Genomic DNA, 26,348 nt, shown 5'->3' with positions numbered 1-26,348 from the left:
ACAAAAATCTCCGATTTGTGCACGATTGCCCATTGAAATAGCTTTATCTCTAAGCTTATACCATTGCTTTTTTACGCCTACGCGAATTCCTTATAAAGTCCTTCAAATTGTATTGTATCCTCTACAAAGCAAAAATCCTTCTCGATTTTTCTTACACTAGGTTTTGCTTTCAACTCCGCCCGCGGAAATCATTTCGTGGAGTAAATATGTCACTGACTATTTTTCAGTATCTTATCTATCTGTTTTTCAAACTCCCAATAGTTTTCTGGTTCTTGTTTACCAAAAATCAAACATCATTAAAAGATTTCGCATTAACCTATAATTGTGCAAATGAGTGCACTGTTAAATTATGCCTATACTATTGGATTCTTATACTCAGTGAGGTAGCTTGCCATAAAAGGCCATTTCAAAGTTTGTTATGGTCCTTCAGAACACTGCGAACTTTTGGGCACCCGTTTAGTTCAAGATATGCTCGAAGAGGGGCCCCTATAGCCCAAACCTATATCACCGATACGACTGATACAGCGGTAGCTTCAACCATGATTATAGTATTAATCGATTTTGCAAATTATATCACCAGATTATCTTGACCCTTCTATATTAATTGCCTTTCACACTGATGTCAGCGTAAAATCTGTGTAAAATAAACAGATTAAATCGTTTTTATGGATCCACTAATATCCTCATTCATTTAAACATATAGTAATGTTAGCATTATTGCTGCCATTGAACAGGCGAACAGGCTCGTCTCATTTAGTTCTAAAGACATTTTCACAAGAGACACCTGTTTTTCATTACTTCATAGTAATCAATCATGCTAGTAATTATGTAGGTAAGTAGATTATAATATATTTTGATTGTACTCTGTAAGCTGATGAGAAGATAAGAAGATTACGTGCCAATCTCTAGTATATGAGAATCCTAGTGATTATTACACTCAGGCCTTTTATTCTAAGGGTAGACAGAGGCGCAAGTCGCACCTGGTGCACCTACATCCGGCCACTGTGTATTCCATCCCATGATATGATAGAGACGAACCTATCACTCCAACGCCACGTCCAATATAAATTGTCTTTAGTTTATATAAGCGACTTTATCTAAGTAATAATTACATATTCTTATGTACCTTGACTTATCATAAGTGCAACTAAGTTTGCCTACGTGACAAATAAAGCATTTTATTCTTATTTTATCACTATATCGGGCACAAATTCCAGACTCCAGGCTGATACTGAGTAGAAACCCAATACCACTTTGCCAGACGCAGGATTCAAATCCGGCACCTCAAAGCGGTGTCCAACTGCGCAATACAACTACGCCACCGAGGCAGTAAGTTGCAAAAAAGACTGGGCAATAAATCCTGACCTCTTGAACCCCTCTTCACCCCTCCAAACCTGTCTAGTGCACTCATCCAGGAAACAGTAACCCAGTGCTAGCGAGCAATGTTTGGGAGTCATCGGCCCGGCCAAGTTGAATGAACGGACTGTGTTCCACTCTGTTCGGGTATTTTAATTTTCATACCGTCATCATAGACTAGCGGGGCGCGGTTTGGAGGGGAGGGAGGTGGTGTACCATTAGTATTAAGCTAGATACATAGGATATGAGACAGTCATTGGCTCAGGATTTTTTTTCACAGTTCCCAAGAATTTACGCACCTGCCTTCTTGTATCTGCACTTTAAACTGGAAAAGACTGCCTATGGCTTTAAATCCACCTATACTACTTATATGAAGTGTTTATAATGATAGTCATGCAGCCAATTTCATTATGGATTGGTGGGCGAGATGTTTTTTGCTATTGAATGACAAGACTGCCTCGGTGGCGTAGTTGTATTGCATGTCCGGTACAATAGCGCTCTGAGGTCCTGGGTTCGAATCCCGGGTCGGGCAAAGTGATATTTGGGTTTTTCTGCTCAGTATCAGCCCGGAGTCTGGAATTTGTGCCCGATATGGCGATAGGCTCGCCCCCTATCACATCATGGGACGGAACATACTTGGCGAAAAGTGGGTGCCCTAGTTGCGCCTCTGCATACCCCTTCGGGGATAAAATGCGTGATGTTATGTATGTATGAATGACAAGGCAAGTAAGTCGCCTGATGACGATGGTCTATGAACCGCCTTGGACATCACATTGCAAATACGTGGTACTCCATTGCTCTCAATCTTGAGACATAAGTCTAATAATGCTCAGTGGTAAAAGCTGTTGCTGTCGTCTCCTTGGTCTAGTGGTAACACATATAACTTGTGAGGTCATCCTGGGTTCGAGTACCACGGCGGATAATGTCTGTGAAGAATTTTTACCACGATAACTAAAAAAAAATTTTCAGTCCCACCACTTGGGGGATTAGTGGAACGGTTATGTTGGTTTTACCGGTCTTACTGTCCAATGTCAACAGTATAGCATCTCGGTAGTATAGCATCGCAATACCGTGGAAAGGGCCCTCCAGATATGTGTGACGTCAAGCAGAGCACGAAGCCCAAGTCCTTTTTGCAACATGCCTGAATAAGTGTTTCGCTAATAGCTCTTTCGGGTTCAAAAGTAAATTATTAAAACAAGGCTTAGTCTAACAGCATGGCAAATTTCATATAAAATCATTCAAAAGTTGATGAGTTTATTTTTATCAAACATTTAAGTAGAATAACATTTTTTCTAACATTTATGTTTATTATTAAATAGAATTACATTAGAAGTTAATACTCAGGGCGCTAATAAAATTATTTAGTAACATTTCCGCCATTGAGAAATTGTATAGCAAAGAATTATCAAAACATTCCTTGGCAACAATTTGCTGAAATTGATAACGTATTTTTTTTATAATTCGACTGATAACGGTCATAACCCTTCCGTAAAAGGTCAACGCACACGACGTCACGGTGTTCGGAATATTTCGAGAACACATCGCGACCTTGTGTGGGTTCGATTCCTGGCTGACGTCAGCTATGAAGTAGCGCTATGACACAAACATCTGCTTTCAAATGTTTGCATTTTGTAGAAATTTGACAGTTTAACATATAATTTTTTATGGGTTTTGAGCTGGATTCATGGATCTTATTATCTATTCGATTGTTAATTAATATAAACAATCGAATAGATAGGTTCATAGAATCTATTCCAAAATGAAGCATAAAAACAAAAAAAATGGCTTTTAATTTAAGTATTAACCATCTTGTCACGCATCTCGCCTTTAAACCCAACACTCGATATGACATCAGATTAACGACTATATGATGTCAGCTCCTGACGTTTATATGCTCAGCGAAACTGGGACTTATGAACGAGAGTGTAGGTTCATATTTGTTCAATGTTAAAAAATAAGATTTTATAAGGCTTAATTTTGCATATTGCTATAATATAATCTATTTGAGGTATTCAAAAAAAGAATAAATTATTTGAATTCTTTTTAAAAATTCTCCGCAATAATAAACTCTATGGTCAAATACAAAACGACAACGTATCACGCATAAAAATCGCGTAAAACCTATGACAACATTTTTATAAGGAAATATCTCAGGGATCAAGTTATACTGGACATCTGTATTTTGGCACATTCAACTCAACCGCGTTCGTCGACCCCCCATTTGAACTCTGATAAGAACGTACTGTACTTTGAGTATTTTGGTTATTTGTTTATTCATATTACAGGGTTACTATGCTGTGATCTGACAAGGAAGTACAAAACAATAGGTATTAAAAAAATAAAAATTAAAGGTGTTGTTTTTTAGTTGCCGTTATTTTTTTTAAATGTCATTCTAGACTGAACTATAAGAACTGTTAAATATATATTTCTATACCTACATCAATATTCCTTAAAATATATGATACTTAGCTGATATTACAAGTTAAATCAATAAATAACCTCAACAATAAATGTAGCTTTGAGAAAAATACTCGGTTTCATATTATACCTACTTAATAAATGTACATTTTATCTTTCCGGTGTAGCAGCCAAGTATGTAGTCACATGCAGAATTTCTGCCTAGCCCCAAGATATAATATCTTTGGCCCCAAAAGTGAAACGTGTGAGCCGTAGGTCAGTTTTGGGTGGTCGGCCGGCGAGATCGACGACCGCGACGTCACAGCGGATTTATGTCGTACAGACTTTATTACAGATGTTCTGTTTTTGAAATTATATTTTATTTTAATTTTGCACGAATATTCATGCGTATTTTAATTATTACGTTTTGACGTGTTCTAATTCTTCCGCGGCTTCTTAATATATTTTTTTGGACAAATCTTACTTAATTATTTAATTTGGATTTAAACTTGTTTGGTATAAAAGCTTTAGTGAATTTCAACTTCATTTTACTTTGAAATGTAAAAACAGTTCGAAGTCCTTGATCTATCTCATAATGTTTGCATAATATTTATTTTTAACGAAAGTGGTAAAATGCTTTGGTTTGTCACATATTTAGAGTTAAGACAAATCAGATTTAAATGTCTTCTCCTACTCATTATTGTTTACACGTTCCACATTTTAACTCCAAGTTTACACAAGGAAGTAAAATCGTACATCCAGAACAGTTTATTTTCACCGAGTGAATGACATGAAGGGAAATAACACCCTGGGGGTCGTTACACGGCCTTACCATGTCACCAGAGGTCGTTTGGAAGGGTGGCCGGGGGGCTTTAACGAATGGCTCTGAATGAAATGTTTTTTACATCCCGCACATGGACTTGCTAGTGATTGAACTTTTGACAGTTGAGTTTAAAAATCGAATGAGCTGCTATTTTCTTTTTCTTAATTATTTTTTAATTGTTTTTTTTTTTTAATGTGGACCTGTGCTTGAATTTGGATAGATGAATTTAAAAATGGAATATAGTGCTGTTGTTATTTTTTATTTTAAGGCGATACCTCAAGGTCCATTTTCATACATATTGTTTTACCTTTAATCTGGGTAACTAAACAAGTATTGGCAAGTAAAGAATTTAAATTCACGTCTAGTTAGTGATTAGTTCTCGCAGTTGAAAGAAAAACGTAAAAATAATTAATAATCATGGATATTTCGGCCTTTAAAATTTCTTCATATTAAATTTTTTATGATTTGAAAATGGACCTTGAGGTATCGCCTTAATGTATTTTATACTGGCGCAATAAATCAATAAGGATATAAAAAATATAATTTATATTTTATGGTGTTTTAACATAAATATTACAGACGTATAAGCACAAAATTGAAATTTTTAATATACTGAATGGACTACTTCGATATTAGGACACACTAAAAAAAATCGTATAAATAATTATATTTCTTAGTAAAAGAACATAATCATATGTTTTACAACCAGATATGGATTAACTACTATATAAAGAGAAAATCTATAGAATGTACTTAGTAATTGTCAAGCCTAGTCAATAATTGTATTTAATTTATTAATTAGGTGTAGACACAGAACACATAAAATTTCACAAAGTTACATACATAATAGATATGTTATAAATCGGGGTATTTACCGCTACTGAATTTGCTATTAACAAAATATTATTTCACAACCAAATCTATACAAATTGTCTTGTAAAGATTTTTTTTTACGTGAATGACATTGAAATATAATTGCTTAACTATTTTGAGTTAGATCGATAAAAGCCGTTGGGATCATTTATTAGTAATAGCGGTTAGTCTGTCCTTACCCGAAGTATTGTATAATAAATATACGCACAATAAACTACACTATACAAGTTAAATGTTAATGAACTTTGCAAACAATACACAAAACTTATGTTGACGTTAACCACAGTATTACTATTAGTCATAGTTGATTAATTGTTAAATATTTTCCATATGACTGTTGGTTTATATGCATTTGTGCGGAGGCAGTCAAAGAAAATTTCAAAGTTTTATGTATTGAAAATTGAGTCTAATTCCTTCGTAAATAAGCTTGGTTTCAGCGTGTAGACCTTTCTCACGTTATTCTTATGCGATGTTAATTTTTTAATTATAATTCTATACTCAGACATTCTTTTAGTTGTCGAAATATCTAGAACATATGATCCGCCATCATACTTTCCCGCCTTCTCATCCGTCACTGCATTTGCAAGCCAGGATCAGTAGTGCCATGCATTTTATGACACCGAGCGGTGAAGCTCGGCGAGTCTCAGGGAAAACTTATTTGTCTTCATCCCGCAATGAAATAAATCCCATAGGAAGATAGGGAGGCATTCGTCTCACAACAGTTGAAACTTAAACAATTTTCTAAGACACACAAAGCCTATTCTGGTGTTACCAAACATAGCTTGAAAACTTTTCCGGCATAAATATTTTGCTGGTATAAAAAGTAGCCTATAGAACTGGAGTAATGTAGCTATCTTAGAAATTCTTCAACTTTATATAATACTATGGATATGAGTTCATAATCTTTGATGTCCAATCCTCTCCCAGTGATCCTCCTGAGTCGAGGTTTGTAACCCATAAGTAGGTTGCCCTCACCATGGTCGCTTAATTTTCAAAGGTTGCGAGCGCCTACGCTCACCCAAAAGTCCGGTGTTTATAAGCCGGTCTTTGCCAAGTTAACAAAGGTAATGTTATAAAAAAATGAGTTAATCAAAGGCTACAAACGGTCTAATCAGGCCTACACTAATGTAGACGTAAAATTTGATTCATCTGCCTACACGTCGCGTCGTGATAGCGTTATCATATCAATCCGTCTAGACGATTAACGCCAAAACAATTGGTGTCGGCGAATGTCTGGATTCCGAAAAACAACGATAACGCACTTTCATTTTGATAACGCATTGCGGAAACCACCAGCGTGCGTAGTTACCAAGGAATTTTTTTTGTTCGCTAATTATACAATGCAGTAACGCTTAATATTATAAATACGACCAGTTATATAAATTTTTCCATAATCATATTTTGCGTTTCAATAAATAGTAATCACAATTTTGCTCATACAGGATTTTTTTATTTTATTTGGGTTTAGTAATTACAATTTTGCTCAGTTATATCTTTTTTATTTATTATACTGCCGCACTGCTGGGCACAGGCCTCTATTATTAGAGGTTTAAGGTCTAAGTCTACCACGCTGGCCTAGTACGGATTGGTAGACTTTTCATACCGTAGAAATTCTTAAAGAGAGATATTCGATATGTAGCTTTCTTTAAGATGCCTACGTCACATTCTTTGTTTCAACAAAATAAATCCAGCGATCACATTATTTATAGTCTTTACATCAATGCTATGTTAAACTACGAAGGTGTTACAATTTCACACCCAAACCCGTGGCAAATATTTGGAGCAGTACAAATATATTTTGTGATACAAAGGATCAAACATGCGATTCTTAAGTATTTCATTGCCGATTACACCACAATGGCAATTTTTTTCAATGATTTATTATTTTGCTACAGACAGACCAGTAAAATTTAATTTAAGTAAAAGGTATATAAATGTTGCTGGGGTAGGATAGGTAGAATATTTTTTGTATCTAAATTCTATTCCTACAACATCTGCCTATTTAATCCAACCACAAATGACGGTAAAATAATCACACACGGTTTCTAACAATAATAGCACGGCCTTGGCGGATCGTTGACCCACCGTCAATCGTTACCACTTACCAGCAGATGGTCACGCTATGGATGCAGCCTGCAAGCGCGTAACAAATCGGCCACCATCCGTTACTTTTATATTTTCGGCTGAAATAACTATGGACATGCTATTTTTCGTGCGAAAAAGCTAAATTGGCGGATTAATTGCTAGCGGTATTTTTACGGTTGGCAGAACTGTTGCTGAGTTTGATGTAATTGTTTTATTGCTTCGATGTTGGCAAAATTGGCTAGCATGCGAAATTTAATTTTGGAAGTTTTAGAGATTGTTAGATGACGTTGGTATTATTAGCTGCGTGTAAGAACGAATAGCTAACGTTTAAAAAATATTATTGCATATTTTCAAAGGATTTTGTAAGCCTGTTGGTAAAATTGGAAATGTTTTTGGAGTCATAGTGACACAGGCTGGTTTATAAAATTAAAAAGCAGAAGTGATAATTTTAGCATTTGAATTTGGAATACTATGTTGACCTATCATCTAGGCGTTGTTTGTCACAGTAAAAATTAATCAGTATTGATGAAAAAGCGACTCCAGTGTATAGTAACAACGGCATACCACTGATGTCATCATAGACAAAATTCTATACTCAATGGTTGACTCATGCTTTTTTATTGTTATCACAGATTAATGGTCGGTCGCATAATTACATGTCGATAAGAATCTGTGGCCGCTCAATTTGAATTTCGAATATAATATGTTGACGTCAATTAATAAAAACAATGATGAATTACTTATGTTTCATAATTTACTTTGTAAGTGTTCCAATTGTGTAAGGTTCAAGTAGCTTCTATATAATGTAGTCCGCTCTCTTTGTTATAAGTACAATAATTTTATGCCAAACACGTCACACGTAAGTGCAGGTGTTTTAAAGGGGCGTTGGAACCTATTGGGGGCTGACTCAAACTGTTACAAAGAACCATATGCGCACTATATATGTGGTAATTTGAAGAAAATGTTAAGAGATACAAAACACGTAAGAAATTAACTTAGTCTTGAGGCGTATTACACAAGATCGAGTCCGCGCGGCCATTTCGAAAAGCACAATTAGTCACCTGCGCACATCACAGCGTGTGTTAGTTTTGCAGCGCGGCGCGCGTGTGCGTGCGCGGTGCAGTGTGCCCGCGCCGGTTCAGCGAACTCCGCGCAGTGGGGCAGCCGTTGACCCACCACGTGGGCCGTGGAAGGAACCGGCCCCGTCTTATCGTCCCGAGAGCAGCTTCCCGGTTCCATTTTTGAAATTTTAAATTTCGAACGCCCTTTTATTGTTAAGTTAAAAATAGAATCGGATTTTCTGACTCACCATTTTAGCAAGGGTTGGTTTAGAAGATTAAGAATATTTTTTTTAAAAATAATGTATTAGCCTTAAATTACCGAATCCGCAAGAAGCTAAAGATTTATTCCCGAAATTTAATAATGGTACCATAATTTGTTGACATAGCCTCAAAGAGTCAAAAAAAATCCACAAAATATTTGGTCATCGTATAAGTTGATGTAACAACTAAGAGTTTATTTATAGAGACACGTCAATAAACCATAAGAAATTTACATACGTAATATTTCGATGAACACTTTGGTAGGATAATATCAGTAAAAGATTTTAAGTAAATTACCATTAATCTCACACGAATTCAATAAAATACATCGGCATATTTTTTTGCAAATTAACCAACACTGTCAAGTACATATCATAATATACCTATTTCTCAATAAACTGATATTCATCACTCATTTCAATGTTCACCGCATATCATAAAAAGAAACATCACTCCTAATACATGTCAATGTTCATCTTATATCAAGATCTTAAAAATGTTTACAAACCTAATTACGAACATTAAGAAAATAGCCAAAAATTTAATTATCCGTAGTTGGCGCCATGCCGCCATAAAACAACATGGCGCTCACATGTGCGACCCGCAGAGCAATAAACGTAGGTGTTAAAGCCCCAGACTGGCGGAATTAAACCAGGTTACCTGTGTTTGCAGCGCCATGTTGTTTTAGGGTTTAAGATATTATATTCGACATTTCCTCGTTCATGCAATGTCTAGTCAAGAGAACAAAGGCAGAATAACTACGCACGGACACATAGCAATCATGACCCGAAATGATTCTATAATCAAAATAAATAAAAATAACTGCCAAAACCAGCGTTGTGAGTTAATAAGCAGCGCTACCAACACAGAAGAATGACAAATTCTAATTTCAAAAATTATTCCAAATTTAAATCTTGTGCCAGATGTTAGATTTTTGCCAATTCCTTACATAACTAAAAATATCGTACATTGAATTACAGCATTTATCATCTTATGCTTGAAGTACATATTGCAAGGTACACATGCCTCCATAAAGGTCGCAGAGAGTCATTGGACGCAGGTGCCACTAACCAGCTTATAAATCTATGCTGGTCGCCATAGTAATCGCGTTTCATCGTACTGAACCAGTATTCGAAATATAAACTATCAGAGGTGAATTTTGGTCCGCCATTTTCTTTAGCGTAGTGCCCTTGAGCTAGTTACTTCCACTTTTATTCCGGCCAGAGCGCCTTAAGCCTTAATCTACCTGCGAGACTTAACGCTATCTTACATGTGAGGTTTATTTAAATGCTTTTAGACATTCCAAGATGTTGTACGCTGTAAGTTAAGTAGCTTAACATATCTTATTTTGATTCCTTACTTTTAGCTGTTCATCTATTAATTGTACTAGTACCTATATGTGAAAATTTATCATTCACCATCTGTAGTTAACTTCATACATCTAAAGTCTTAATTTTAGCTGTAAGTTTTCATTAATAATAATAAATAAAGATATTAAAATCATTGACGAATTAATGACAGTGTACATTATAAAAGTAAAAGATGGACATAATATCAAACGCTGTACCATGTCATCTTATATAAAGCCAAGTTCTTATCTTGACACTCTGAGTCCATTATAGGACGTTAGTTCTAGAATCTCACCTAAGTCCTAACATTTTACGAGGAAGCACTAATCACGACTTCTGCTAACCCAAAATGAGCTTTAATGCCGTTATAAAATAAATCACAAAATTAACCTTATTAATGTGCTGGTGTGCTGAACGTCAAAACGGCCTCATTCCGAGGTCTATGCCCTTCATTAGTCGAGCTGGTATTTTGATAATAAGGTATGGATATCCCATATATTTAACCACAAATGCTATAGATGTATTTATGGATAATGACTTATTCGTGTGTTTTGTTTTGGGTTTTAAGTCTAGTTACTTATATGTGGGTTTTGCTTCTCAAATTGCCATCGATGATCTATCGATAAGAGAGAGTAAATCGATTATATCAGTGTCATCGATGACTATAGGTGTGTAAATAGCCCAACTAAGGAAAAAGGAAAGATAGGCCAAGTAAAACAAGGCCGAGCAGGCACCACATATGATCTCCCCTTAAGGGAGGAGGGTGACGGTACTAGTAAGATACTGCGCGAAACTACTCACTGCTCTTGCAGACTATATGACGAGTGCACGCCATAGAGGAGGTCGGGGATGCCAGCCAATGCTTTGGTTGCCGTCCACGGATGATGCGGCAGGATGAGGTGCGAGGATCGGCGAAGGGGAGGAAAAGTAACGAAGGAATTAGGATATTAAAAATATCAGGAGGATAGACGAAGAACTGAATGACGTAATATATTTTTATAAAAAGAATGACAGGTTTATTTCCGTTTCTAGCAAGGGTAACATGCCAGTATTCCGTCCAAAGAGGTTGCATACTTTAACTAAATTGCAAAGGTTGGATAAATTATTTTACGCATAGCGAACGGTGAGGAGATACTAAGCGGCACACCAATTTTTTTTGGTCCTTGTACTACAAGAGATCAGTCAAGGTATCAGAAACTATCGACCACGGTCAAGTCAATCACGGGCTTTAAATTAAAAAAATCTGGAATACTGATATACTAATCTCTGGAATACACGTATCTGGAATACTAGGCATCTTGAAGAACGCGCGACTGCGATCTTCTTATCCAGTTTAAAGCAAAGGTCGACGCTCCATCTAACCGGGCGACGCCCCACACCTCAATCATTGCTCTATATCAGCTATTTACAACGTGTCCTATATTCTTAATATGATTTAAGATATCCCAGACTATTCGATATTTAATTAGTCGTGTTCGATTTATGAGATTTGTTGATTTTGAATATGTTTTCTTCTTTTCAAAAACTTCGTAGTGGCCAGTAACGTCAATTTTCTGTCTATTATGCTTCCTTAGGTCATAACCATAAAGTATTTATAATTTGTTCCACGTCAGTGAAAACTTAGCAAGCAGAGTACTTTTGTATGTAACGTTTCGTATAGGCGACTGTTGTCTATTTCGTATTGTCAATCACATTAGCATACAATGTTTATTGTTAATATCTAAGTAATTAATTAAAATCAATGCTCATGTACAAAATGTACCATTCATTATTTTTATATGTCTTGGTAACATTTCTTTGTATTTTTCTTAGAGACAAATATAAGTAGTATAACGGTTCATAATTAATACGAATTTAGGTTACATAATAACAACCTACATACTTGAATACAGATAATATCAATAATAATAGTAATTCACGCAAAATTGTAACGTTCTATTTAATATTCTGATTAACGTGATTATGGCAGCATGGCGCGACGGTGACGACAATAAAATATCACGATTTTTGTACGGGAGATTTTATGTAAGATCTATTCAAATCAAATTCGGCCGTTTATCATTCGGCAGCAATAAAATAATCAATAATTAAGCCAAACCTATGTTAATGAACTGGTGGTGCCAACATCGGTCGATATTCAAATTTCAAAAATCGTTCCAAATTCAAATTTCATCCGCCGGACGGAACCAATCAGACAAACAAGATTCGAAATTCAAATCGTCATTCGCGAATTGCATCGCCAACGCTCGCGGCCGGTCGGCTAGACCAGTGCCGTTGAACCCGCAATTTTGGAGTTCGACGGCCGTGCGACGAACTTTCGGCAATTTCGGCCGAGATAACGCTGAGGCGATATCGATCGGCGATATATTAGTCTCTCAACAAGGGCGGACCCAGATGATACTTTCCAGGGGACGAATCTAGACATTTTCAGCCTAACGTGAAACCTATATGCGAAAGGCCACTGGGCCGGGTCATTTTGACATCACATTGTAAGGTAAAGTAATATGAGTAGAGCGGATTGTATGCACTGTTAATGTTTTCTTTAACTCTTGGAAACGATTATCCGTGAACATGATTGATGAATCAGCGTTATTTGTCATTATTATGATATGCAACATTGAGCTATGGTATTCTTAAACCCTGCATAGTTGCTACAACTTCTTAAATATTTCATATCAATGCAGAAAATTAAAAATACACATTGAAATAGATCATTCTAGTAACCTTTAAAAATTGAAACTCAGTCACCCCGATTGGGGGTATTTAGTACAGTGGGTTAGCCCACAAACACCCCTAAGTACTCCCCCAGTCGCTAGTATTACGCTCTTGTCTCCTTACGTCCAAGTGCATCTGATAGCGCAAGCATAATTTTGTTCAGTCGATGTTTTAGTTCGATAAAGATTGCGCTTTGCCTGCATAATGCAGCGGTTTTGTAAACTGCAATGACTAATGTTATATAACGAGTCCTTTAATGCCTGAATGTCAGATTAATATGACAGATAAATGTTTATCTTATATCTGTGCTACTTGAATTTATAAATACTTTGTTCACGTGTATGAAATATTATTATTTCGCATCACTGTAAAACTCACGATTTTCTCAAGAAATGTAACCATTTTTTTTACCATTGGCATTTGACGAATTTCAAAAATAGTGTCGTTAATCTTGGCCACAATGTATGATCAACTTAGTATAGAACACAAGTCCTTTAAACTTTTTGTTACGCAAGAAGTTCTCCTGCTGACCGTGTGTCTAAAAGGGTCATGGCGAGTTCAAACTGCATGTTCCAGTTGGACGCGTGGTCGCGATGTGGTGGACAGTTAAAACTCAAAATCTTTTTTCAAATTCCATTTAAAATTCGAATATTACGCTCGCCTAATAGGATTTTTGAATTTCGAATCGATTCCGACGCACGAACATTGGTCCGTTAACATATCAACGGTTCGATGAATGGGTTTTTTCCGTCTCTATAGTTCTATTTATAAATTTTGAAATTCAAATATGAAAAATATTATAATATTTATTTTTTATACGAATAATTCTTCTTTTTATAAGTAAATTATAAAGCAAATTCAATTTTTGGAATAAAAAGTGAGTCAGAGACACGGACATGGTTATAATATAGTTATGAAGACATAGTAATTCACTGACGATTTAACCTGAGTACTCATAAGTAATATTTCTAAAGAAATAATAATGAAAAGTAAAGTTTACTGCGCCCTTACAAAAATAATGTAGATGTAAGCGTCTAAAATAAGAATGTGTTTAACTGGGTCAGCTTTTATTCTTATTTTAACTAGCCTCCGACCGCGGCTTTGCTGGCGTGGTGAATTTATTGGTTACTCATGTGGGGCTGTGCATATTCTCTAAATAACTCGCGATGGTTTAAAATACTGACGTATTGAATAAATTTTAAAGCAGCCGAGCAGTTAGAGTAGGAACTGATTTGAAATTGTAGGCAGTATTTACCGATAGGCAAACTTAATTTACTGTATTACTATAATATATAAATTCACTGTTTACAAGAAACCAGACTATATTATGTAACTGAAATAAAATAAATACCAAACATTCTTGTTTTTATCGAATGAGGCTTTTCTTTCTTTTATTATCTGATTGTAACTATAGTATATCAGACTCTATAAAACTTTTACACAGTTTAAACTATAAAATCTAATTGTTACTGACTGCAATAAAATTAAATGTCAGGGAAACTAAAACTAATGACTACAAATTCATCAGAAATAATTGATAATCGAATATACAACATACTTATTATATTTTTTTACATTAAAATTTTCCTTCTGGTTACAGATAAATGGCCAGGTACAGAATGCAATTCTAAATTCAAAATTTTCAACAGATTTATGTTCAGGCTTTATTTTTCCTTATGTTTTTAACTGGCCAGTATTAAAAATCACAATTCCAAATTCAAATTTTAGTTTTACCTCTAAGCTCTAATATCTATGAATATGATTCATACAATAGACAATTGTTTGGCGAGCTAGTATCGCGCCACTGAGTTATCCCGTTTCGTCCAGTCACTGGCAGATTTCGAAGGTCGTCGCCCCATCTGTCCCAAGGCCGTCTGACAATACATTTTCTCATGGACTCCATTCTACAATTCGTTTACCCCAAGTTATTGATTTACACATAGGCCTGAAATTTTGTAAAGGCCTTTATTCTCTGCACGGTCGACTTAGTTTATTGTAAGTTATATTGTCTGCTTCGGACTGGTGGTGTTTCAGTTAGTATTAGGATGAGCGCATACTGCTTAATATAAACGCGGCTTTATAATTGAATGTGAATTTAAGCTTTGGAAAATATTGATATCACCATTTCGTGTTTATGTCTCTTCTAAAATTATCGCGTGGGAATAATAATAAATTATTGGTAATATATCATATATATATATCATTATATATTACCAATAATTTATGATTACTATTTTAATATATATGTATAATTATATTATAAAATATAATATTATATTGAATTCCATATGAATGAAAAGTTAAATGCCGAGCTTAGCTCGAGCAGAGGAAAACCTCTAAATAATATTATATTTAATTCCCTATGAGTAAAAAGTTAAATGCATATTTCGCCAAACTTATTCCATCCCATGATGTGATAGGTGCGAGTCTATTGCCATATCGTGCACAAATACCAAATAAGTTAGGTACAATTTTTTAATCGATAAACACAATTCTATGTCCCTAAACTAGGAATCGAACGCAGAATCTTACGATTCACAACCCAAGTACATACGCTGCCACTAGATACTTTATAGCGTCCTACCACTTAAGAACACTCACACTAAGCCACAATGATAGATTAAAAATAACGCTCTTCGTAGACGTGAGTTTATAAGTCCGTTATGTCATTGTGTTTTGACGTATGCATTGTCGAGCATTTCAGCATTGTGCAATGATGCAATGGGTTCACTGACACGAGACGCTGTCAAAAACGCTTACTCAAGTCAAACGTACATACTGGCATGAAGTTTTCATCATCTTAAATTTTGTGAAGTTGGCACTATGTAATTCCATTTTTAAATTGAAATTGTAACTGGCTGGTATAAAGTATTTTTTTAAAGAGGTTTGTAGTATGAGGAACGCACCTTTTCAGTAGTGACAATGACCAGCAGAATAATTTATCCAACCAGAGCAAGAGATTTCAATAATGTAACTCATAATATGAAATATATCGCAGGAATATAGAACAGGAATTGAGGAAAGAAAGGATTTGTTCGATTTCTACTAATATTGTTGTTTATCTAGAATACAAGCAAAGCTGTTAGTTTACCGTTCGTTGCGAGAAATGAAATTTCTTCATCTTCAGTCTGACGAGGTTTGAAATTTTTTCTGTTGTTCGACAATAATTTGGACTCCATAGTGCTTACTACCAAAATCTAGAATATTCGTTATGCCGTCACGTCCGTTCATGATATAAAGGAAGTTGATAGCAATTAATCAAAAATATATCATACGCACAATTCAATGAATTTAGATATATTTCGGAGTATTCGATGGATTAAACCACTGTTAATAAAGGAAATTGGGAAAATTCCAATTAGATTTTTAGGCAATATTCTGAATACCCTTAGTAACCTTAAGTTTTATTTAACCCGAAGTTTTATATCAAGTTGTGGGTGTGGTTGTCTGCCGCAGTAGACCGGTACACTGGAGAATGACCTTCACCTTAATACAATTGCTACTTCAAATTAAATTCATTCACAAATTCCTGAACGTCAGTCATCTTCCAACCCTATCGCCTACCTTATCACATAGCGTGATGATATATAATTGTATAGATAAAGTGCTAATAGCACGTGGTCTAAAATCGATAGGTCGTTAGCCCACGAGAGTGAGCGAGACTGATGTATGTGACGTCACGACTTCCGTCCCTCTCTACGCAAGGTCGGCGGCTCCTTCCGCAGGTTATTTGCTTTTCATTTTTTTTTCTATGCCAGGCATAAATGTTCTTTTTTCAAATTTTGCAAATCAACCAATATTTTATTACTTAAAAGAGCCTAGCATTTAATTAACTGAATGAAGTATAAATGTATCTAATATTATAATTAAAAACGTTTTATTTTATTTAATAGCTATTATAAAATATCGTGTATTGGTGAGTGTGGAGTTGCTATTATTGGAATAGAACTTCTTGATAGTTATAACAAGTCTGAAGCCAAGAATGATATAACTGTATATAAGTTTTAAATAATATTAATAGGTACGTATAGGTTGTGTGAATATTTAATTTGTTAAAATGTAATGGTGGGAAATAAAATTAAGTATGCAGCTTTCATTCTGTGGTAGTATAATGTAAACAATAACACATTGAAAGGTGTAATGTAGAAATATATTGCAAACTTTATGTATCGTTGACAACTCATTTTTCCGGGGTCAACGACCTGTTAACACTAATGGCTAAAGCGAGCATAACGCACATCGACAATTGTTTATGAAAATGTTTTAATTCGCGACACAATATTTGAATCCTATTCTTTTGATTCAAACGTTGATTGCGCAAAAAAAAAGAAAAAAACGTTATCATCAGATTGTGACAGAACATCAAAACTTTTGAATTTGGAACGCTACAGACCATCGCTAAAAATTCGCCATGAAGCGACAACGTAACACCGAGCGATTCCACATTCAAAACTAGAGTTCAACAGCATTTCACCGAAATCTACTTTGTTTGGGTCCCGGGGTCAATGAACCGGTTGACGCCGGCGCGTCTGTGTGCGCGCGCCGCTGTGTCCGCACACACCGACGCACACACACACGCGCGCCTCGCCTTAGGATCCGCGCGGTGTGACGGGCAATTTTGTTTCTTAATTACACGGTAACTGTACACATTTTTCAACTTTAAATTTTTAATTTGGACGGTACGCGCCCTACGTAATGTGTACGTGAAGGAATTTTCCCTTAAAGATGATTTTCGAAGGATTTTCTCCCGTCAAACGGTCGGGGCGACTGAACTATCACTATGAGCTAAGTTGATTATTCGGTTCGAATGAAAAAAATATATAATTTTTTCGTGAGCCTGGCCGAAGATTCGTCAATGCGTCAGTAACGTTCGGGCCGCTCTGGCGTCAACATCTTCCGACTTGCCAGTTGCCGTCGCACAGCCGAGTTATGCACAACCTATAGTACAAAATTACAACGTACAAATTTTTTCTTGCAGCCAGTGAGGTGAACGCGTTTGTTATATTCAAGTGACAGTGCCTTTAAGTGCAGTGACAAAATACAGTTTTTAAAAATGGAACGTGGTGGCGTCTAACGAATTCTAAATTTAAAATTTAAATCTTGTGTTTCACGTAAATTCGTACAACTAGATTTTAGATAATTGAGCATTGGTGTTCGGTTAGCTAAAATCGTTTTACAAAAAAAAAAAACTTTCATTCTAATTGGCACTAAATTTTTTTTATCTAAAATATTTTTAAAATTTGAATAAATCCTTCTTTCTGCCTTGATTTTCTCTTTACAGATTTTTTGTGTTTGGCAAATTTTTGATAAAGAGATAAAGAAGCAGTATTGCACCGGGAACAAGTGAATAGTTACAATAAAAAAAAATATTTGTAAAAAATAGTGCCTTACGTAGAATGTTTTAAGACGAAAGGAAGAGAAACAAACAAAATCACGGAGACAAAATGCCAAAAAACTTGTTACTCTTCAAAAAGATAATACCAGAAATAAATTTCGCAAAAAGAAATCTCACATCGCCCCTCGGCCGGAATATATATATCAGTTAAAATATACAACAAAACGGTGCTCGACACAATCAACATAGTTGAATCAATCTGGGAAGTGCCATAAAGTTTTCTTCAAGAAAATATCTTATGGTGATAACAAACGCGAAACAGTTGCCTTAACGACATAGTCGAACAAAATTTTCAAAAAAGGAACACCACAGTGATACTAGTGCTTAGCCGCAATGCGAATTCGATTCGCTGAAGATAATCACTGGCCCAAAATAACTTGAATTTATAAAAAAATAAAATAAAAAATAAAAACTTTTTTCGGGATTTGAATTTCGAACGATGAACAACAATCAGTTCCACGAGCTTTTCGGGTCTCAGTGGCCGCCTGACCAGCACGGTGGTCACTCGTCTGCGTCCACGATGCTGCACCAGCAGACGATGCCACAGACCATGCAGCTGAAGAGAGAACCACACACGGAGGTTGGAGTCATGCATAACCAAATGGGTATGGACATCACGTCAGGGTCAGTCGCTGACAGTACGTCACCACCACCAGGCAGCAGCGAGGGAATGTTCGGCCCTATATCTGGCATGTTCATGGATAAGAAAGCTGCTAACTCTATTAGAGGTATTTATTTGAGATTTTCACTTTCCTCTTAGGATATTTATAATTTTTTCATAGAACACGGACCATATTGTCGTAAACTTTTTAACCGTAGAAGCTATATGCTTGCTAAAATTAACAGCTCATGGACGAATATACCAAATTCACAGTGTTTTTGATCATAGAGAAAACAGCATGCTAAATTGTAGAGCACTCCTTCCTAATATAATAGTCATATAGGTTGTCTACGGTTATTAAAGTTGTAGACTGGACTGTGCCACCAATAGCCTAGCCTAGATTATTGCGCAAGTTGGCGATCGTCAAATTTTATGTCCGCGCCTGTCAGCCCGACTGGAGACCGAACTGCGTCTTAATGTATTCCGTATTAGTATATTCTTAGAATACATATATTGTGTATATACGTTTTATAGACACATATATACACGCCTTTTATACGGAGGATAGGTAGAGGTATAAATAGCAGCCGCCCATGGTACCATGATGAGATAATGGGTGAGCCCATCGAAATACCGGATACAAATTCCAGACTTTGGTCTGGTATTGAGTAGAAAAACCCAATGTCACTTTGCCCAACCTGGGGACCGAACCCGAGACCTCAGCATTGAAGTCGTATTATAATACAATTACACCCAGTTATCTTTGAGTAAAGTATAAATTATATTTTAATATACGCTACATTAAAAAATACCAGAAATCAAAGGTTTTTGGTTCAAAATGCTTTGCTCTGAACCGAATTGCGAATCACATTGCGCTGCGGGAGTCGAACCGCGACCTCTCGTTCCTGAAACAAGTCTTGCCACGGAAGTATGAGCTTATGTTTAAATCATTACGATACGCTTCATGTGAAACCGTCATAGACAATCTGTTTTTTTTTTCCATGGGCCATTGTTGTCTAAGTCCAGTCTGAATCATAGACAAGATTAGATAAGAATTATTTTCTATTGTCGTGACATTATATTTGGAAGGATAAATATTTGATCTATATTATATAATTACAGAGACTAGATTTGGACTTTTAAGTGTTTATTATTATTGATGTACGTACGTTGATGTACGGTATTTTTAATTATTGATGTACGGATTTTTATAAGTACTAGGTATTCCCAATCTAAGATCAATAGTCCTTTGCATTTTCTTTTGTACCTTGTGCCACGTTATAGTGTGTACAATCATTAGAGGAAGATTATCCAAGTAAAATTACTATACATACTTTGAAATTTATTAGTACTCCTCAATTGGTAGAGGTATCAATAATATTCAGTAATAATTTTCTTTTGACTCTACTTTGTACCACTTTATAGTATGTACAATCATTAGAGAATGAGACTCCCAGTGACGTCAAAAATACTATACTTTGAAATTTATTTGTACTCTACAATTGGTAGAGATATCAATAGTATTTAATAATCCTTTTGACTCTACTTTGTACCACTTTATAGTATGTACAACCATCAGAGGAAGATTCTCCCAGTGACGTCATAAGTACTAAACATTCTTTGAAATTTAATTGGACTCTACTTGGTAGAGTCTACTAATCCAATAAAATCACACCATTCCTATCTCTTGGTATGTGGTTTGAGCGTTATTTTAGCATGCAGAATAATATCTATCAAAAATATCCTTTTAGGGTTTGGGATTATAAATTTAATTAAGACGGGTTGAGCTGGGGTCACTTGATGTTAGCTATTAACAATCAAATTACAAAACAGTACTTGTCTCTATGCTTGTTATGCTGAGTCATTATTTTCAAGTGATCTGTAATGTCCCCAGTCTCAGTCTTAATAACTTTTACCTTTTAATGCAGTCGGTCTATCATATTTATTGTAAACAAGGAAAACTAATGTATATTTACATCCAAAGTGCGCGACGCGATAATATTAGGTTTTTTGTTATCACAATGAGTATAATAGAAATTACTTAATTCAGTTTGTAGCAATCGCAAGGAAACAATAGTGGGTCGTTGACCTCATTACGTTTCGTTTTAGTGTCGCCTGGAGCTACGCTAGGTCATGTTTTGTTTCTACGCGAGGATAATAGATGGCGTTGTTGCTATATTTTGTTTCTTTTTTATTTTATAGTATTATTTTGAATTATGATATTTTTTTTCATTTTTTGTGTATTGTTTCAATATAGAAGCATTATACACGCTTTTATCGCTAAAAGGTTAGATAGAAACGCAGGAATTTCAACTTGGTGTATTGTGGTATCAAAAGATATTTTTTTGCCCGATCCGGATATCGAACCCAGAATCTGACGGGTTTCAACTCACGTACGCTGCCGCTAGACCAATGACCTTTAGCATGACTCATTAATAAGTAGATGAAGTACGCCATCAACGCACACGACACATTTCATCACCATATTTTAGTAGTCTCGATGTTTCAGTGGCTCGGGCTTTGATACGAGAGTGTGTGGGTTCGATTCCTACACTAAAAAAGTTGATCCAAATTCGTTTTGGGGCTAGTAGCAGAATCGAAAGACTTATATACAACACTTTCTTCTTTATACATTTGAATAGATAGAGTCGTGGGAAAAACAGCTATTCAAAAAACACCCTTATCACTTACATTTTAAAGTCTACCTGATACCTCGAGCTTAGTCATAACTTTATCAAACGTCCTGATCCCTGATCCATATTTTTATAGCGCAAGTAAATATTATTCCCGGTGGTGCAATGTTTGCATTCACTGATTAGTTGAGGAAATTGCATTGGCAAATATTAAAGGGCATGAGGCTTGTCGGCCAGGCTTATCAATAGACAATGATGATGAGACCTTGGACTTTAATGCCTTAGCAACAGGACTAATTTTCTAATGTTAACTAAAACCTCCATATTTGATTCTTCTTTCAGTAATATTGAAGCTTGACGTTTTAGAACGAGGCGTATGTATGTCTTGGCGGGTAGCATGTGTAATTACCATTGACTTTACAAAATAATACCTAATGACAGAGATAGACTGGGTTAGACCATGGAAGTACAAATTCGGGGCTTTGGGTCTTCATACTCAAAGCTGTTTGACGCCGGATGCCTTTTAAGGTCAATCTTTAGTGCCCTTGACCCGGTTTCCTTTTTAGTTCAATTCTTCTTAATGTATTAATACGAACATATTGTACCAATTGAGGAAGTATTTCCTTTTTTGAAATAGTTACTTACTACTACCAACATGAAGCCAAACCTTACTGATCATTCCATATTTGAACATATTTTTTTTTCAAATCATTACTATTTAAAAATGGAATGTAAATAACATAGAGGTACTAAATATCACAGACTACGTAAATCCTCTAAGACGGATATATATACATTGTCTTAGATTACGAAATCGACAATGTGTTGTGCGTCCGAGCCAACATTCGACCAGCATTAGCACTATCCATAAACATTTTTTATTGCCTATGCCGGCCTGCAAAACCTCACAATTTCAAAGAATGTAGCAATCGGTTAATTTATTGACAGTGTTGGTATCACCCGCGTTCCCAATTGCATTTAAATGTTTGTGCCCTACATAATAAATAATTTTCCACATGACGCGCTAAGGTACATTGTTACGAATTTGTGTTAATTGCACATTGATTTGGGTTAACACGACATTTGTCTTGTGCTTTTGCTGCACTTTTGAGCGATTTGTGGATGTAGTTAAGTTTATTCGTTTTGTGAATATTCTGGCCATTGCTTTAATGAAGAGTACATACTTATTACCTATATATAGCTATATAGTTTAAAGACTTATAAAGTCCATAAAGTCATGTATTTCTATATTTTAAAAATGCTATAATAATATATTAAAATGTGGATGTGGTATCTCATAATAGATTTCCAAAATTATCTCAACGTTTAAAATATAACCAAACATTGCTCCATTTAATATGCAATTGACGCGTGCATAATCTGAATTTGTCATTACACCTCTAACTTCGCTTTAAAGCCAGCAATATTGATCTCTAGTATGCAGTAATTAGGTGTTGTTTTGATCGCCAGCTCTAGTGGATATACGTTGTTTTAACGCGAAGGGCCATGCACGTGTCAGTTTTGGCGGGGTGAATGCACTTTACCACGTCGCCTGTGCACTTTGACTTGTGAGTCAAGGTATGTGGCACTTGTCACGTTTCGCTTTTGAGCTATTCTAACCATGTAATTGTTCTTTTCATGGCACTTGGCTCCTTTTGGTATGGTAGAGTTCAAAGTATTTGAAATTCGAATGGCGCTTAAAAAGAATTGAACGGTGTGGGTATTTTTTTTTTATTTATTCCGATTAGGCTTTATTGTGGTTTAAGGAGGATTTATAGTATGGACGTGAGTTTCAATTATATGTGGGTAGTTATTATAAGAAAGAGTACCTAATTTCTATAAACATAGTGACTACATTATACCGAATTATTGAACTAACTATCTTGTCCAGTAATTAAGATGTCATCAGAAACACCACCAGTTAATCACGTTTATCACGATCTTCTCCTTATTATGAAAAGTCGTTAAAGAGTATCATGTGGTTGCTATCAGCCACTTGGTACAGAGTGATGAGATGCTCCCGGACTTTCTCAAAATGTTATTCTTATTTCCTTAAAAAAGTCTTCTTAGCAGTGTTACGCGCCATTGCAGGTTATAATTTTTATGCCATTAAAGATTGTATCATTAATAAAAAGGAGGCAATATTACGTGTGTTCACCTCTGCAACGCAAAACCGTCGTGTCATATCAGTTAAAACAATTTTCGGGCTCGTCAGCGCGCGAATCATGCCGAATGAGTAAATTGGTCATAGCTGGTTCAAGGTCGGGCATTAATTCCAAGTTTCATTCACCTTCATGTTGGCAGAACGGTGTTCTGGATAGTTCTTTTCATGAATAATAGATGGCGGGATTCTATCAACTCTACGTCATCCAAAATTTTGCACGTACAATTTTAGAATAGTCATTACAAATTTTAAAAATAGAATTTAATTTCAAGGTGCCAGTCTTAGAAGTTTAAACCCGTTTTAAATCTTCTAGAATTGTCTCTTTCGCCTTCAGATACTGGCCACTATTTATGGCGTAAAAAAAGAAAGTTAATGAAACAGTTTCACTCGACGGACGACCTTGACACAAATAACGGTCCAATCGTAACAAAAAATTGGGTTATGATCAAAAATTTCAAAATTCGCTCTCAGGGTCATCAGGCGTGGCGTCATAGTGACGTCATTAGTGCGGATATTAGATAAATAGCTTTCGCTCCTTCTCCTATTTAGTCTAGGAATTGCAAATACATTTTGATCTGATTTTTACTGTTTTTAAACCTAGAATAGACACCGAGTTTTCTAGAAGCTTATTTCGTTTAGTACGGTGACATTAAAATTCTAATGAAATTATCTATAAAATATTTATTATAAAATGTGATAACTTTTACACAAATAATAAACGGTATTCACTCTCAGATTCATGTACCATGACGTCACTCTTCACTTGTTTTAGGGTGAGCTCGAGAGTGAGATTAAACATTAAAACAATGTAATGTACACATTATAAGATGTTTTTATATTAGTTTTAAGCGAGTGATTAATTTTACAGATTTTTTGTTGATACGTTGAATGTTTTATTGATATACGATTCTAGAAAACGAGAAAATTATTTGAGTAAAATTTTGTACTTTTAAAGTAGTAGTTTAGTAAAATAAACATACAAGCAAATAATGAAAATACAAAATAAAGGTAGTACATGACTCAATTAATTTCGCACTAATAAATATTTTTTTGAACACAAGTACAAATTGATTATAATTTATATAGACAAATAGGCATACGGAATAATTCTGATTTCTTCTGATTCGTTCTGATTTTTCTCTGGCAGAGTCCAGTAATATCGTAATGAATGTATCGCCTGGCCCGGCCGGCCCGAACAAATCCAACACCAAGACCAATTGAAACTTTGTCTTTTTTCAATCGATATTACTCGTATTTGGTACTCCACTTATAATCTGGTGTTAAGCATTGCTGTGCGCATGCAAAATCCGTTCACAAATTATTCCGTAAGGTGCAAACAAGACGCAAATAGTGCATTTTGTGAAATTTATATACCTAGTGGCGAAAGGGGACTCGATACAATATAATAGAGGCATTATTATAATATAGTATTAATATTCATACAAAGCGGTCTGCAAATCGTTCTAATAATATTTATCACATGAATTGCAAAAGAGAAGCCGGCAAAAATCGGGTTATATGGACCCTTCCATACTGCTTCCATATCAAGATGCATGGCAAGGGAAAACATATCACAATACCAGGCACAAATGTTAAACACGGGTAACTACGTGTTAAAAAAATTAGGAATGTTAGGACGACATGAAAAATCACTGATTTGAACGTGCCTAAGTCGTAATATGATTTAGGTTGTCTAGCTTGATGAAATTTGACGATATCCGCGTCATATCACGTCAGGTCACGTCACAATACGTCATACGTCAGCACGTGAGGCACGTGTTAGTGCATGTTATCGAAGATAAGTGTTGCACAATAACGTATAGTACTTAGTTACTATCAAAGTCAATTCAATATCTTTATTTTTTTTGTACTGGCACAGTTCAGTAGTTAAGTAGCCCCACTACACCTGACGGTAAGTGGAGTGATAGTCGGCACAATTATGCCGGCATGTTGGAACTGAATATTTGTTGATAAAAAATTTAGTTAAGAGTTCTTGCTAATATTGGTATGATTTTTTTCCTATTACGTAATCAAATTTCAAAGGGTTATAGATCAAAGTAGTCGTCCCACGGTAAGTAATCGTTTCGAACCATAAACACCAACTTTGCCAAATTTTTTAACTTTGCCGCACTTAACAGCAAACTTTGTGATTTCCCTTTATTTGAGAGACCAATTAATTGTTGAAAACTGTCTTCAGCTCTACATAAAGTATGATATTTAAACAGTAAAATTATCAAGATAATTTTGACATGCCTTATAACTAAGATTTATTTTATAACAACGTACTGCCACATACAGAATCACCAACATCAATTTGTCAAAAATTTGCCTCTGCGAGAATCGAACTCCCGACTCCTCGTTTCTCAGCTAATCGACACAAAAGTAAATTATTATTCCTCATTCGTCACCACGTCCTAGTTATGTTATGGTTAGTAATTAATTTCCTATTAACTTTGTGGTAACCCAAATCCTCTATGCAATCCTATGTGATGTATGTATCACCAGAATTCTGGCCATGAGTGACGTCACCTACTGGCCTGTGACGTCATATCGTGACGATTGATTTGTCATTACTCGCGTTGCTTTGTCGTAGTTATGAGATAAATCATTTTAAGGTCAACAGAAGTATGTATAT

At 35.4% G+C, this 26,348-nt stretch overlaps 1 protein-coding gene across 14 annotated transcripts in view; it reads left to right on the top strand.

Annotated features, from left to right (window-relative positions):
• Positions 1 to 26,348, top strand: part of LOC115441571 (probable nuclear hormone receptor HR3) — a 138,557-nt gene that overhangs the window by 88,071 nt on the left and 24,138 nt on the right. Inside the window, exons 2-3 of one of the 14 annotated variants that reach the window (XM_030166404.2) lie at positions 17,899 to 17,906; positions 18,202 to 19,043. The exons of 3 other annotated variants lie outside the window; for them this stretch is intronic. In XM_030166404.2, the coding sequence (XP_030022264.1) occupies positions 18,755 to 19,043 (289 nt within the window). In that variant the 5' untranslated portion in view covers positions 17,899 to 17,906; positions 18,202 to 18,754. Of the gene's footprint in view, positions 1 to 17,651; positions 19,044 to 26,348 lie in introns of those variants that run through there. 10 more of the 14 variants (XM_030166403.2, XM_030166402.2, XM_030166401.2 and 7 more) reach the window with 10 other exon arrangements.

Source organism: Manduca sexta, chromosome 18, assembly GCF_014839805.1.
Source record: "Manduca sexta isolate Smith_Timp_Sample1 chromosome 18, JHU_Msex_v1.0, whole genome shotgun sequence".
NCBI classification, from domain to species: domain Eukaryota; kingdom Metazoa; phylum Arthropoda; class Insecta; order Lepidoptera; family Sphingidae; genus Manduca; species Manduca sexta.
This window is presented reverse-complemented; position numbering and strand designations above follow the sequence as displayed.